This window comes from Ostrea edulis, chromosome 6, assembly GCF_947568905.1.
Source record: "Ostrea edulis chromosome 6, xbOstEdul1.1, whole genome shotgun sequence".
NCBI lineage: Eukaryota > Metazoa > Mollusca > Bivalvia > Ostreida > Ostreidae > Ostrea > Ostrea edulis.
Genome location: NC_079169.1, coordinates 63,953,435 through 63,970,844, shown reverse-complemented (window position 1 = coordinate 63,970,844; position 17,410 = coordinate 63,953,435). Strand labels below are relative to the sequence as shown.

Here is a 17,410-nt window from a genome sequence, read left to right as displayed (position 1 = left end):
TGAAAACCAAACTGCAAGAACTGAATGTAAAACTTGATTTCAAGTTCAGAAAAGAAGATGATATAATTATCCTCAAACATGGATTCATCTCAAAATACATCCCCTTCCCTGCATCTTTCATCAAAGGAAAAGCTCTTTTAGAAGTTTGACTAAAAAGTGCTCGAGGGCATATTGTCCACCCTGTTTACACACTTGGGAAATGACCAAATAAGAAATGTATATGGTCCATGAACACGCCTAAAGCCAAATCAAACGGACCGATACGAAACAGTAACAATCACATTCTAAACTCTACTTGGTAACAATCTACACTTCAACATTTATTTACAGGACATACACATTTCTGGTATCTGATAAATATCTCCGTTAGATCAGCCATTGTTGAGGAACATGTGTGAATCTTTCATCAATACATGAAAAAGTAGAAAATCATTGTATGTCATACCTCAACTGTTTAATCAAGTATAATAAAATACCACAAAAATTATGTACAAGATTAAATTGTTTCTACACTTTAACACATCAGATCTCTCTCATACCTTGTCCAATGTCAAAAATTCTGTCACTTTATACATTACATGTAATTTTTAATAAATGGAAGTGTTACATGAATTCACACATGCAAATAACAATGAATTAAAATCCTATATATAATAGAGGTAAAATATATGGCTAAATTGTATTGCACTTTTAATTGGAACAAAATACACTTATGCACCTGTTCAATCCATTTGTTCAACATTGATACTGTTCTGTACCTCAAATTCACCTGCATATTGTTCTCAATTTGAAATTTAAGATTACATTGATTTTAAATTTACTGTTTACCTGAATTTTAGTCAACTTATTACAAAAATGCACAAATTGTAAAATAATCTGTTTCTCATTTCCACTAATGTCCTAAATCCAATCATGGAACAATATTGAATATAATTCTCTTTCAGAACAAGACTCTCCATCTTTGGTTTCTTCTTAAGATATATATTACTATCATAAAAAAATTGTACTACACACAATAAAAATAAATTTGTACACATCTGTCCACGGAGCAAACAGGTTCTGTCGGAAGTCTTGCTGTGTTACATTATCTAGAATATCAATTGTTTGACTCGGGAGAAGTGTTGATTTTTGTCCGGCTGGCTTAGTTGTCGACTGCAGATGCTTTATAAACTGTGTGGTAGGCATTTCTCAGAAGAGCATATGGAAAACAGGACTCCAACAGATCCATTGTCAGATAGGGAGACTCCTGCACAATCTGACAAAGCAAAAGTGACATACACTATACACAAGGTGATTATTATAAATCAAAATTCTTCTTATTTTACAAATACCATTTTCATTAAAACATATTTCAAAAAATAACTTACAGGTATAATATTAAACATTAATTTGAAAATTTACTCCTGTTCTTCCTCTGATAGCTAATGATGTCTGTTGAGGTCTGCTTACCACATTCTACGTCTGACTATGATGTCACAGTTAATATTGTGTCTGTTGAGGTTCTACATCTGACAATGATGTCATGGTTAATGATTATTGTGTCTGCATCGCTTGGGGTCGAATTCACTACTCTTTATATAGTAAATTCGACCCCAAGCGATGCAATTGCCTGTGTGTCTGTTGAGGTTTTATGTCTGACAAGGATGTCACGGTTAATGATTATTGTGTTTGTTGAGGTTCTACCTTTGACAATGATGTCACGGTTAATGATTACTGTGTCTGTTGAGGCCCACTTACCAGATCCAATAGTATATACACAGATTCTCTGTTTTTAACAAACTCTTTATCATGTTCCTGGGACTGACCAAGTCGAAGCAAGCTTGATGATGCAAGCTGTAATCATAAAATGGATGGTGTTATTTTGTATCTGCAACACTTAAAATACATAATTTTATAACACGTGCTCTTAATTACCAATAATAAAAATGCACTTGTAGATGTTTGCAAATAAATATGACAGTTTTTATTATTCACTGTGCACTTCAGACTTACAGCTAGAAATTCCTGTAATCTATCTGACACAGACTTACAACCTGTACTTTATCTGACACAGACTTACAGCTAAACATTCCTCTAATCTATCTGACACAGACTTACAACATTCCTGTAATCTATCTGATACAAACTTACAATATTCCTGTAATCTATCTGACACAGACTTACAGCTAGAAATTCCTGTAATCTATCTGACACAGACTTACAGCTAGAAATTCCTGTAATCTATCTGACACAGACTAACAGTATTCCTGTAATCTATCTGACACAGACTTACAGCTTGAAATTTCTGTAATCTATCTGACACAGACTTACAATATTCCTGTAATCTATCTGACACAGACTTACAGCTAGAAATTCCTGTACTCTATTTGACACATACTTACAATATTCCTGTACTCTATCTGACACAGACTTACAATATTCCTGTAATCTATCTGACACAGACTTACAGCTAGAAATTCCTGTAATATATTTGACACATATTTACAGTATTCCTGTAATCTATCTGAAACAGAGCTTACAACATTCCTGTAATCTATCTGACACAGACCTACAGCTAAACATTCCTGTACTCTATTTGACACAGACTTACAGCTAGAAATTCCTGTAATCTATCTGACACAGACTTACAATATGCCTGTAATCTATCTGACACAGACTTACAGCTAGAAATTCCTGTACTCTATCTGATACAAACTTACAATATTCCTGTAATCTATCTGACACAGACTTACAGCTAGGAATTCCAGTAATCTATTTGACACAGACTTACAGCGAGAAATTGCTGTACTCTATCTGACACAGACTCACAGCTAGAAATTCCTGTAATCTATCTGATACAAACTTACAATATTCCTGTAATCTATTTGACACAGACTTACAGCTAGAAATTCCTGTAATCTATCTGATACAAACTTACAATATTCCTGTAATCTATCTGACACAGACTTACAGCTAGAAATTCCTGTAATCTATCGGATACAAACTTACAATATTCCTGTAATCTATCTGACACAGACTTACAGTTAGAAATTTCTGTAATCTATCTGACACAGACTTACAGCTAGAAATTCCAGTAATCTATCTGACACAGACTTACAGCTAGAAATTCCTGTAATCTATCTGATACAAACTTAAAATATTCCTGTAATCTATCTGACACAGACTTACAGCTAGAAATTCCTGTAATCTATCTGATACAAACTTAAAATATTCCTGTAATCTATCTGACACAGACTTACAGCTAGAAATTCCTGTAATCTATCTGACACATCTCCAGGTCCATGGATTGTGAACAGAGCACCTGCTATCTGGTTCACTGCCTTAGCCAAACAATGACAGTTGTTCAGATTCCCTATAAAGAAATACGAGTGAACATTGATCATTTATAAAAACCAAATACCATACTTTTTGAGATTTTTTGTACAAGTGTGATTTGTGGTCTTTCCTCTTGGTTATCTGGCAATATGATGGAATTTCCCTTGCGGGAAATCCAGCTGTATGTTGAGATTTTCCCCACAATAGACTTTACCCACATCTTTTTCAAGCAGCATCTTGTCCTAAAATATTCAACCCACCTTCTAATGATGCCTTGAAGACAGATACATCTTTTTTTGCCAGCGTGGGAATGGAAACTGCCACAAATACCATCAGCAGACATGCTAGCTCATAGTCACTCTCATTGGTCACTGGTCAGAAAAAAGAAGACATTTATACACATTGTCAATTCAAAACACCTAGTTCAGCCACAGTACAAAAAAAATGTGATAAAATGGATGGAAATTGTATGGCATCAGCAATCAAATAAATCTCTTTGAAATGTACTGAAAGTATTTTACACTCAAACTAATATAGAGCAGATGAGAATCTAGGTAAGGAAAGATGAACAATAGTGGTCTTTCAACTTTAATTGCTCAAATGTTAAAAACACTTTATATTGGGCATGATTATTAAAGCAAAATGTGAGGGGTACAATTACTGACAGACAGATTCTGCAAACTTTGATCAAAAATACTCATTTGAACCTTTGGCTTACAGAAATTAAAATCTATTAAAAGAATAAAAAATCAAATTGAAATCTGAAATCATTTGTTCTTGTATTTTCTAATCATTTCAGAACTAAGAGCAGAAAAAAAAAATTGAGATACATAATGCCATATGACAGTACAATGCAAGGCATTTCAAACACATCAAGTACAGTGTACATGTATACGCCGGTAAATATTGGTGTTTTGGGCTTAAAACTTACGGGGGAAAAAAAACATTTAAGGTATTTCAAACATCATCTACCAAGATTCTGCTAAGAAGTTACATGCGTTAAGTCATGCAAATGCTCATCAAAGTTTAAAATATATTGATGAACAATGAAGTGTAAATACCATTCATTATAATTTCAGAGAAATTGTTTAACTTTGGGTACATAATGAAAGCAACTGCACAGGATTTAATAACTGTGTGCTAATAATAGAAAAATTGAAATTTTTTGAGAAATCTGATTAAAATACAAATATTCCCATGTACTTGAAGCATATTCTGCAGGATTTCAGTCCAGTAAAAAAAAAAAAAAGAAGTTTCATACATTGTACTTCAGTTTACATGTACAAGAACACAATCAACCACATGTATTATGTGTAAGAGCTATTGAAGCTATACATAGGGTGGTACATGTAATCTTTCTGAAAAAAAGACAGCGAGTGAAACAGCAACTCTGGGATACCTTCTGGGTCACTAGATACACTAGAGGTGGATGTTCTGGCAGTGTCCTCTAAAACAAGATACAACATATGAACACACAACAGGGCTACAAATAACGGAGAAACCTTCTCTTGTACACCACGGAAATCTTGCATAAACTACCGTAGCAGGGATGTGACCGAATTCCTGGAAATCAGAGGAAAACTGATCAAAAAGGGAGGAAAACACCTCACCTTACCTGAAAAAATATACATTAGATTAAACCCATTCCATTTCATTATATATTTTTTTTGAAAATTGAGCTAATCAGAGAATTTCCTCTGGAAAGAGGAAAAAATCACACCCCTGCGGCATAGTCACTTTATTCTGGTGTTTCAATGTTGTTTGCATTAATTTTGTGTTAGGTGACTGTTAATTTATGTCATCTAGGAATGTAAGGTAGATATTAATGATTTTAATTATAGGTTACTGTATTCAGTTTCTTTTGTAGTTCATGCTTCCACAAGCACAACATGCTATAAGAGTGTGTTGATTGAGTTGAACATCCCCAACATCACAGACTGACAAGTTCTGATCTATTAAAAATGCACTTGTACATACACAGTAAATTGAAATTTCAGAATTCAGATTTACATACTTCTTCAGAGTACTTACTATATTCTTTGCGGGGCTCTGTTAGAATGTAAAGTCATCAATTCTTTACAATAAACATTTTATACAGGGATACAAACGTTCATAACCTGAAACCAGTACCAACACAACTCGCACATACACTAAACACATGTACAGGGTTTGACACTGGTACTACAATGGTGGGTTCTGTAGGACTGCTGGAAAAAGTTTTAAAAAAAATTTCATGTAGACTGCTGGTGGATTTGTCTAAGCATATAGGGGCAAATGTCACCAATCTGCGTCCATGATGAAAAATATGTCTTGTTACAAGTCAGTGGCTGAAGTGTTGAATAGATCTTTAGCATCATGGAGAGAGAGTGAAACCTTTAAGGGAAATAAAAGTATTTTTCTGAGGGCATGCCTTCAGATCTCATAAGAGGCTGACTCTAAGCTTACTGACATTGAATTTTTGGTAGGAGTGGTACTTTAGATACTTCATTAGTACTGAGGCCTTATAAAGCTTAGTGTCAAACCCTGTTCATACAAGATCTGCTGAGGTTATACCAGATCATGCTTCTAAGACTACAGTCTGCAGTTCACATCCTGTCTATTTTTTTCCACCAATTTATGCAGTCCAGAGATGTTTTCCGACACTCAAACACAATTCTTGATAAGTAGTTTCACAAAAAAAAAAACAACCAGTTAATATATGACTAATGACCACATCTTCCCCCAACGTCTTCAAGCAAATTTATCAGTAAGCAAAGGGTGAAATTAAGCATGCGTCTGTTTTTGAATGTCCTTGTTATATGATGCCAATATAACTTGTTCTGCTGCATAGGTGTGACAAATGGTTTAGCTGGTCACCTCCAAATAATGATAAATATAGTTACCTTTGCTTTTTCCTTTACTATCTTTAGTTTGTGATACTTCAAAATCAACACATCATTAAAATAAATCACTAGTAAGCATGAAACATTTCAGCCAAATGAAACAATCACACTGTCATCAGTATTTCCACGGGCTATACCGGTATCAGTCGGGGAGATTTTCATGACAGTTGCATATTACAAAATTTCTAAATCCAATGAGATGAAAACCATGCCAGTGTGGAATTGCTATTGTCTCAAACAACGTCAAAACTAAGTAAGCAATGACAAAAGAGCACACAAGTCATGTACACTAGAGTTATGTACCCACCATTTTTCTGGGATCGCAAAGCGCTGATAAGTAGCGGGTCGATGTCACAGGAGAGTCCGGCCGCAGACGCCATCTCATTAACCACCTACAGAGTAGAACCGAGGTTACAGTGGTAGAAAATAATGGCTCATCAATTTTTTTTAAGTCTAATCATAAATAATCTTGGGGGAATTGTAACTTGATTATAACGGAAAGTGAGTTTGCCAAGTACAGGACTGGAATATATCATAATCCTTCCCCAGTGTCAAAAAGGGGGGATGGTGGTGTTAGTATTCTATGTTACATCTACAGATCACTAAGTAACTAGATGACAATTGTACAAGGAAACAGTACACAGGTAAAGAACAGGGTTCATTTTCAGCCTTACTAGATTCTTCTAAGAAGTCAAAATTATTGATTTTTATTTTTGAAGATGTTTAGAAAGCACGTCACAATTATGACTATGGTGTAATTTTCACAGTAGTTTGTTTAGTCTGATGTCAAAACAAAGTTTTCCCCATGAATATTGAGAACTCTACAAATCTGCATGCACTGTTTATCTATAAATGAATTCCATTTAAGAAATGCTTAACTGCTAATAACAGTACGAAGTCTATACGTATATGTATGCTTAAAATTAGACAGAAGCGAGAATTTATTTGAATTGGAAATTAAGAGGGCAGTTTTATGCATTAAGTGAAGCTAGTTCTTTAAACAGCACAGTACATATTTCAAAATTCTTACTAAATACTTCAAAGCTACTACAAATTTTCTATATTCAAGCCATACAATCTTCACGTCAGGCAAAAAAAATATATCAATATAGAAGAGAACCAACTGGCCACATTGCTCATCTAACTGGTTTCATTTCCCAATATCAAACTTTAATCCCCCTACTGTGGTCCTGACCTTGTAATTCAGGCTGTGAACAAATTGAATCTACACTACCTGAGGATGGTTGTTTATAAATGTGAGATACTGTATCTGTGTGGTTCTGGAGAATATAGTGAATCCACCCTGGTCCTAGCAGTCATGGTATAATAAAAACAAAACTACATGATACAAGGGCGCTTGCATATTACTCCGACGAATCATACCCTTGTAGTTTTTAAGAAGAATTTTACAGAAGATCCCTATATCATTCCCATATAAAATGTATATCCCTATTGTGGCCTTATCCTGACCCAAGGTGTTATGGTTTAAACAAAATCTAAAATCTTCATTATAAATATTAGGGATTTTGTGACTGGTTAGCCGTAAATTCTCTCATCTGTTTAACCTGCTAATCGATGAAAAATATCTTGAATAAAGATGAATTACAGCTTCATATCGTTAGTTCTTCTTAATTCAACATAATTGCACCCTCTCTAAATTATTTCCCTTTGGAAATGAGTAGGACTCTTCCTTTAAATAGACTTGAATTCCCTTCACCCAGCAATCCTACATCTGAATGATATTGCCAATATGATTCTGGAGAAGTTAAAATACAAGCAGAAAAGTTCATTAGGGCTGAGCTGAAAAGCATTGGTTTAGTTTAATTTCAACTCAATATTGAAACAGTGTCATATCAAATGGGTACATTTTATATTGTCACAACCGAACAAATTTTTGCATTGCATCACCACTTTAACTCAGGATAGGATTTAGTGATGGGGTTAAGTTCTTGTGTCACTTCTACAACTACACATATGACAGCACACAGTGCATTACAACAACACGTACTGAAAAAATCTTTCAAAGAAACAAAATTGAACGAAGAAAAAATTCAGAGTCCATTACAAATATGAACACACTGTTGTCAAATTTTGAATCAACAAATTTACAGGCAATTTATGGCTTTTACAGAACAATCAAAACTAACTATTGCATAATTTACATGATACATACAGATATGTACCAATCTATGAAACACTGTAGATTTGGAAATTTTTGCATAGATTTGTTGGTCAAAATACTATAGATTTATTTTTGTGCATCCAAATTTTGTGATTAAATTACAATGTTCTCTAAAAATATTTTTTTGTGGATGTAGTGGACCTGCCAAAGTGCTTCTACAGCAAAGATAACCAGATTTACAGTCCAAACATTTTCACACCATGCAACACATACTGAAAAATAAATTTTGAGTTTTTAAATCTAGATTTTTTTAAAAAAAAGTTTTTATTTTTAAATGTCTATCAATTTTCTTGATGATGTCAAACAAAGAGTTCACATTTGTAATATGCTAACAAAACACAAAGCCAAAAACAAGACAGAAACAAACCTGCTGCTTCATGTTGGAGTACTGTCATGTGAAAAATACAGTATGCAGTGTAAGTTACATGTGGGCGTGTCTAAATACTGTAGGTTTCTCATATAATATGGAAATAATGTAACACAATTGGAACAAATGGTTTTCTCCGATTAAATATGGCTGTGAACAAGAAAAATCTATGTCTGGATAAAATAAATTATCATGAAATACACACTTCATGTATCTATAATTTAAAGTCATGTGACTCATGCTTATTTCCATAAATAGAATTTCTTTGAGTGAGATTTAAACTAAAAAATAAGTTGTAAGTCTTGTTTGAATTTCTAGTGAGGCCAAGAAAGTAAGAGATAGCCAGTACATAAAAATACACTAAAAAGACACTAAATAAAACAATGAACTACACCTGAAGCAAAATCAGAGCATAGAGATATTACAGAGTGCAGCATGTTTCCATGCATCCAAATATTGACACCCCCCCCCCCCTCCTTTTTAAAAGGTTAGTCATAATCCATTTATATGAGAAAAAAATCCATGTTGCATTGATTTTTAAATGATATGATAAATTAATACTTGGCTGTATTACCATCTACAGTAATTTTCCCAGAGTGAATAAAAATATTGCAAGTTTGCTACGTAATTCTCACCTTGGTGTCTTTCATGTTGGGAACAAAATGTTTTAGATCCTGCACTGAGGCCATCAGAAATGGAATTCTGTCCTCTAGCACCTAAATAAAAATGTCACAGTACTCAAAAATAACAAATTATCATTGTCTTAAACATATCTTATATAAATGAAGTACTTTATAAAATATGTTGGGAACACATCAATGCCCTTGATTGTGTTCATATCCGATAAGTAGCAAGGTTAACCTTGGTATATGACCTTGACCCCACAAAAACTGACTTTGAGCTTTTTGTTTCATATCAGGTTATGACAAAGGTAACGAGAGTATAGAATATAGGAAATGGTACACAATACAGCTGTCACAAACTTATGTAGGTGTTCTTCTTAGGAATACTTCTCATTACCAGCACATTAGAGTTATCGCGCTTTGATGACTCTTGTGCGTCATTGGTAAGAAAATGCACAAGTCTCGCGAGCAAGTGCGAGATTACTGGGACATAAACGAAACGTTCATAGCATCCCCCCCCCCCTTTTTTTTAAGTTAAAGTACATGGTGAACTTTTAAATAAAATAGCCATTGGTCAAACTGTATTTTAAAAATATACTAACACTAGTTTATCAAGGATGGTACATGGGTTTTTTTTAAACTCCACTACACCTATTATAAAAATTCCAAACAACGATGTTCTCTGTCCTAAGTCAATCAATATTTTGTAATTTTCAAAATAGCTTAGATGCAGTTTAGAAAAGCATTTGTTGTGTTAATTAGTGATATAAACGTCTTAAAAAATGCAGTTTGGCAAGTATATAACTTATACTAAAATATTTGAAAATGAGAGAGAGAGAGAGAGAGAGGGGGGGGGGGGGGGGTGAGGAGGCATTAACGATTACAAAGTCCATGCCATATGAACCTGTCCAAATTGTATAAAATAGAATGTCTTCATAATCTGACAGAATAATCTTAATAACACATGAATCCCATTAATTACAAGAAAAGTTATTGTGTCGGATGTGCATGAATTGTTTTTTCCCTTCACAGTTCTTCTTGCGACTGATGCTTTATATCGGTCAGATTTGGCAGATTTAGTACCTGCACTCCTTCACACAGTTTAATAAGTTCGTCTGTTTTCTTGTAAGAATAATCAATTCCTTTTGCCTTTAGAATTTTAATCAGTGTCGTGGTTTACAGTCGGTTATAATATATATTCGATACCATAATTTATATTACGTATGCCTAAGTAATGTTTACGTATGTTGTCCCGGTAGCACGACTTTACGCGCCTTTAATTTGAAGAGTTCCACTAATGGAAATGATAAGTATTGTAGAACTTTACTGAAGGTAGTACCAGCCACCATCAAGCTGTGACATACTTTCTTTTGCAATGTATAAATAAAAGGTCCTAGCTTAAAAACTGTGACAGAAGATATATAGACAAACCAAGAACTACAGGTGTCAAATATTTTCCCAAATTCGACTGAGATCAATAACCTGTAATTTTTTCAAATGTCATAGAAAATTGGTGGGAATCAAAATCCTTGCAATACACACTTCTTCAAGCTGTTTACAAAGACCTCAGCTTGAAAACTGTGGGAGGAGTTAAATGGACAAACCATGTACTCACAGTCTGACTACAGTCAGCCCCTACTAATTCACTTTGTTGTACAAACATGTCACTTTCTCAAAAATTGAAAAAATTAAAATTCTTGCCACATACACACCTTCAATACCCATACACTCTGTAAAATAAGGTCCTCGCTTGAAATCTGGGGGAGGAGGTAAATGGACAAATAATGCACTCTCAATTTTTCAAAACTGACTAAGTTCAACAACCTCTTATTTTCTCAAACATTGAAGAAAATCAAAATCCTTGCTACATGGACATCTTCAAAACCCATACAAATACTCTGTAAAACAAGAAGGTCCTCACTTGAAAGTTGTGGGAGGAGTTAGACAAATTTAATCATATACCCACCATATAACATTAAATTGCAAATAAAGGGGCAAAACTCCTGCAAGAGAAGTTCAAATAGATCAAAATTGTTACATGATCTAGAATCATCCACAAAGAAGATACTTAGTAAGTTTCAGTTTAATATGTGACAGAGAAATGAAAACAGAAACAGAAAACCCTGAATGGACGTAGACACATCGCTATGTCACTTCCTGTTTAAAAGAGGGTGTATAAAAACTAAAACCATGGACCTGACAGGAAGCTTTGACCTTTCCTTTCATCTGACTCCAATATCGAATGTATAAAATTTTCATCTTCGAAATAGATGTATATTGTTGAATTTTCAATATTTCTTTCACTTTTCGCAACACAGCAATGCTTGTGAATAATTAATTAACCTGTAATTGATTTGTTGTAATGACTATACTGTCTACCAGTGGTACTCACATCTAGCAAGGCCTCCTGAGCCAATGACCGGTACGACAGCAAGATCCCTATGATGGTCATTCTCATCAACACACTGTCCACATCTGTCAAATAAATAAATCATGGTCCTCAAATACATGGACATAAAAGATGTAGTCATCATTGGGCTTAATGTGATAAAAATAGACCAATAATTGTTTTATTGCAGCATTGTTAACCCTGACTTAGATTTACTTAATAGTACAGCATGGTCTGCTTCATTAATAGGAATTATACTCAAATACATGTACTGTGTAAGCTCTGATCATGCTGAAAATAAATTACAAAATGTAAATAATGTTAACAAGTACTAAACAATGACCTTCATAAAATACCTCTTTACTGTACTTAAACAGATTTCTATAATGAATATGAATACTTTATACATAAGTGTGTGTGTGTATTGTATTAGAACTATATTGCTGTTCCTTATGCTGCAATAAATAATGTACACAGGGTTCGACACTAATGCTAGTCCGGTAGCCCGAGGCTAGCTTTTTGCCCCGGACTATCAGAATATCAGTTACGAGTAGTCCGGTGGACTACTGATAAACTGAAAACCTTCACAGGAAAATGTGCCTCAAGTGAATTTCACGTGAATTGCTGTTCACGTGAAATTCACCTAAACTTTTCACATGAAATTCACGTAATTTTCAAGTGAATTTATGTAAAAAATGATTCACATAAATTCATGTTAATCACTTTTCACATGAAATTCACGTTAAAGTATTAACGTAAATTATAAAATATATAATCTGTAATGGAAGGGACTAAAGTCAAAATTTTGACCTCAACCATGTCAATTCTGCCCTTAGAAAAAATAGCTTGTAACACTGCAATGCAAGCATACAATCTACACCCAAAACGTGGTTTGATAAATCGGTAAAATCAGACGCTAAAATAAGCTTTTTAGAAGGTCATTTTGCAACAGAAATGCTGGATTTTGCTTCTACATTTTGAAAAATGTTTGCGGTAGACCCTCCTGGACCACCGCCACCATGTGGGGGAAAGTCCCGTCCCATACTGTCCCTCACCCGCCTGTCGCTCTGCAACTCGTCCCATTTCCTCCGGCAGCCAGACTAGCTACTGACCTAGCGGGACTAATTAATTACAGAATCTACTAGTCCTTTCGACTACTATGGTGAAAAAGTCGAACACTGTGTACATATATTATAGTTATGTTATCTCTAGAAATAATTAATATCTCGTTTATTGAGCTATATCATTTTGCTACAGTTAGTGCCCCTCACATTGCTATTAAGCTTTCTGTGATAAATAAAATATGATAAGCTCCTTTATTATGTTTAACAAAAATGAAGATCAGCAAAATATCAATCAAACTACATACCAAATAGCAAACATTTTCGACAAAATTTTCAAATGTTAATAGCAACATTATTAAGTCCCAATCACTGCCAACTTTCCAAAGTAATTTCAAAGCCAAAAAAGCAAAATCACATTGTTTATAAAGCAAACTTCATATATAAGCAAACATTGTATTTAAAGCAAACTGAGATAAAATAAAGGATATTAAGAATCTCCTTCTTCACAGTCATGCAGTCTATAGGTATGAGACACTGCCATCTCAGACATATTGGTACACAGACCTGTGTACGAAATCATGCCATGCTGCATGCAAACTAGCTCATCTCTAAACTATATCCTGTCCTGAATTACTGGAGTCCCCCGTGCAAGTGACCAGACCAATAAACCTACTATGTAATCATGCACTGGGGGTCATTTTCAGTTTTTAAAATGACTTATTTCCTAAATGTAACTAGAATGATAAATGATTCATGTTATCCCTATAATAAAAAAAAAACCACAACTTGGCTGAGCTGGGGTAAAAAAAAACCCCAAAAAAACCAAAAAACAAAAAAAAGACAAAAAACCCACCAAGCATGATTGTGTTTTGACATCACTATAATAGGCATATTCACTTCCCTATATGTACAGTTATGCTACTTAGTAAATAAAGAGGAAATAAATCTGCTTATTAAGGTTTACATAGGAAATAAATTTGTTACGCTGGTCTAATCAGGAGGATTTACTTTGGGTTGTATTTCTCAGCCTCAAGGCGTACTCGCTTTACTGAAATCTTCCAGTACACTTCTGATTAGACCAGAATAATTGATCATTATTCTGTTTTGTTGGAAATGTAAATTTCAGTTACTGTATGAGGTTGTGGACAAAAGTTAAAAATATGTTTAACTAAACAGTTCCTCATAGAAATCAATCTGTGAAAACACAGTCACCTCAAAACGTAATGAATTCTTCTGTATTCTGAAATTTATCTCGGATCCACAAAATCCATGATGGTAACACAAACCATTCCAAACATTTACCACGTAATTTCTAATCCTAAGCAAAGAGAATCAGTCCATCTTTTCTCTCCCTTGCAGCAAAATGCATAAATCAGTGGCACATAATTCAGATGCCAAAGATATCTTCCCTGTCTGACTGGAAATCATGTGCAATGTTTTCTCCATTTTGCAAATGGATGTTGTGTAAGGAACTTCCAATTGAAAATGGATTGTAGTTCTAAAAATAATGCTTTTAATATCCATTCAAATCAAATTCAACTCGCATGTAACCAAAGTATATTTTACTGTGAGATGTCACATTCATAACTACGCGTCTGCTATGAATGGTGCATCACTTTGATGACCTTTTCTCATTTGTTTTATGCTCCATAAAAATGGCAAAATTCCCCTTCTTTACTTAAAAGTTTTGATGATAAGAATAAATACATTTAACTAAGAGAATAGTTCTAATCCTGAAATTTTTTTTTTGCAATTAATAGTTTTTACAAAAACAGTCCGTGCACATTTATGAAGTACAAAATAGTAGAGGATAATCTATAAAAACCAGGATTAAAAAGTTATTAATAAGTAGATTTCTTATGTATTTTGATTTCCATGATCTGATTAAATCTTACAATTTTCTTGATTCAAAGCGATCATATTTTCCAGCAATGTTATAAAGCCACCCCACAGTGTAACAGATAACTCCAAGCTGTTTAGATTTCAATAGCAATTCACTACAGCATATATAGTTATAGCTATGTTTTCAACTTCTAGAAGAGTAGAGATGTACAATAGAGTATACAAAGGGGGAGGGGTGTTACCGGTGTAATACAAGGGGGATAACTGTGTGAAGGCTTACCTGACACCTGGTTTTTAGTATCTACAGATATATGTAATGACACATTAAAACATTTCTTTCCAGAGCTTTAACACACTGTGATCACATTTTAACATATATTTTTTTAAAAACCATACAATTGTTTGCATGAATTCTGAGCTGCACCAGGAGATTTATAACTTTCACCTATTGGTGCACAAAAGGGCTGATACAATACATCTTCATAGTTAATGGTACACTTCAAACTCATGTTACTCTACACAAAACATCTTACTAAAAAGTTCAAAGATAAATGATATTTACGTATTTATCATAATAGTTATATGACTGTATATCTTGAATTTTGCTAAAACATAACAGCAGAGTATTGTCATATTTCAGAAATAAATGATTGGCGACTGAAAATGACGGAAAGTCAGATCATGCACAAAATAAACATAATAATTACAAGAAATACAAACAGAAATGAAATCATGCATAAAATTGATGTAAATAAATAAATTTGTGATGAGAAAAAGTGTTCCCCCTCAATAAAACTAAATGAAATAAAACAAAGACATCACATTGATCTTGTAAACCCACTGTCAGATATTAGATTGATAAGTGAATCCAAGCCCCAATTCCCTGGCAATGACCTTTGTCAGCAACCTTTACATTTTACCTTTCTTGAACTGATCATAAGCTCCTGATTATAATAATTAAGAGAAAACAAAAACGATCAGAACAACAGACATGTATACTGACAAGCTCTATAAACTAAAACAGAAAGGAGAGACATAAATCAAGGAAGAAGAAAAAATAGCCTCCCCCCCCTTCCCCTTTCTCATGATGGAAAAGTGCTGTGATTGTGAATGGATGATAAATTATATAAGCTTTCCAATGATCAATAATACTACTAAATATTGACAGACGATGTACAAATAAAATGCAGACAGCACATAAATACACAGAGAGACTGATGGTCTTACTTCCTGGCTGCTTAACGGGTCCTATATAACAGCAATAACATTATACAACATTAATGGGTGAACCTGCAGGTGCTTGCTCTATTTATATCTTTCTTCTCTCTTAAATTGTGGAATCATTACATATCAGAGAGGTTCACGTGTGTCATGGAATTCATGGGTATTCATTACTAAAAGATATACAAAATCAATGAAAATTTGTGTGTAGACATACATTTAGGGTTATTTCCCATAAATTTTTCTAACTTCTGAACAAATACCCACAAAATTACTTTCCATAGAAATTGAAAATTTTGTTAATAGTAATGGATGAATTTAAATAATTCCACAGAAATGAAGTATAGGACAATGCAGAAAATGTGCTCCCTGATTTCCTTCTAGAATATGTTAGTAAAAGAAGCATACACATCAGAGCATCCGTTTTTGACATTAAATGTAAAAGAATATTTAAAAAATAAATTCAGTTTGACTACATGTATAATTCAAATTTAGTGACATGAAGCCATCCTTTGGCAAATCATCATGCTTACTGAATACTCTATATTAAACAAAAAATACTCTAGAAAACTTAGTGAGGGCAAACACCCCTCTCTCTCTCTCTCTTTCTCTCTACCTTAACAGTTGTACTACACATATCATTTCAATGAAAGCTACACATAACATGCACAATAAAGTACAATTAAGCTTCAATTTACAACATTTCAAAATCTATTTTTTCTTTTAAGTAAACCTCTAAAATGGCACTAAATATTTCCACTGTTTATACTTTGTAGTGAGTGTGGAGATGATGTCTAGACATAATAATAGTAACATTTCTGAAATATTCTGAAATTCTATTTTCTGTACTTGTTTTAGCTTCACACAAGAACTGCATTTGATTGTTTTGTTACGTATATATGTGACTACAGTGAAGACATAGTGACAGTTTAGTGATCCTCCGATATGTTCAATGACTTAAGGTCTTCAAAAAAGTGAAGACAAATTCACTTATTCCCTATAAAATTCCTATTAGTTAGGTAATATGTACCATTGATTATTACGTAGGTCAGTGCCCTTTATCTTTTTTTTTAGAAAAATATGTAAAGAATCAAAGAGAAACAAACCTACTCCATCTGAATTAAATAAGTATTTGTGGAGAGAGAAAAAGAAAGGAATGTGAAACCAGAGTATGAGTTGTCTTCCCTTGTTGGAGAGCATTCCTTATTGAACACATCTGAGAAATAATCACCTTAAATCACTCCAAAAAAAATGATTTTTTTTGGGTAGAATCTGTGAGAAAGGTTAACACTCCAAACATTATTTATATGGATTTCCACATCATCATCCTACATGGAATCTAATAAACTACAGAGTTTTGGGTGGTTGACTTACTTCCTAACCGACGGAACAGCTCCCTCATGGCATCTGGTTTGTCAAAACTAGTCCTCATGTTAAATAGCACCTCTTTATTCTGGATCACCAGTTTCTTTAAAAATTTAAAGAGAGATGAAAATTCACAGAACTGCAATATTATTTAAGGTAG

At 33.7% G+C, this 17,410-nt stretch overlaps 1 protein-coding gene across 28 annotated transcripts in view; it reads right to left on the bottom strand.

Moving 5' to 3' along the window:
- Nucleotides 1-432: 432 nt before the first annotated feature.
- Nucleotides 433-17,410, bottom strand: part of LOC125683222 (nck-associated protein 1-like) — a 38,794-nt gene continuing 21,816 nt past the window's right edge. For 4 of the 28 annotated variants that reach the window (XM_056140378.1, XM_056140377.1, XM_056140379.1 and 1 more), the window contains 13 exons: nt 17,260-17,353; nt 15,892-15,912; nt 14,945-14,965; nt 11,762-11,844; nt 9,382-9,462; nt 8,747-8,767; nt 6,505-6,589; nt 5,347-5,364; nt 4,715-4,762; nt 3,576-3,686; nt 3,240-3,352; nt 1,738-1,833; nt 433-1,255 (listed from right to left, as the gene is read on the bottom strand). In XM_056140378.1, the coding sequence (XP_055996353.1) occupies nt 1,142-1,255; nt 1,738-1,833; nt 3,240-3,352; nt 3,576-3,686; nt 4,715-4,762; nt 5,347-5,364; nt 6,505-6,589; nt 8,747-8,767; nt 9,382-9,462; nt 11,762-11,844; nt 14,945-14,965; nt 15,892-15,912; nt 17,260-17,353 (906 nt within the window). In that variant the 3' untranslated portion in view covers nt 433-1,141. Of the gene's footprint in view, nt 1,256-1,737; nt 1,834-3,239; nt 3,353-3,575; nt 3,687-4,714; nt 4,763-5,346; nt 5,365-6,197; nt 6,234-6,504; nt 6,590-8,746; nt 8,768-9,381; nt 9,463-11,761; nt 11,845-14,944; nt 14,966-15,891; nt 15,913-17,259; nt 17,354-17,410 lie in introns of all 28 variants that reach the window. The other 24 variants (XM_056140384.1, XM_056140389.1, XM_056140380.1 and 21 more) reach the window with 24 other exon arrangements.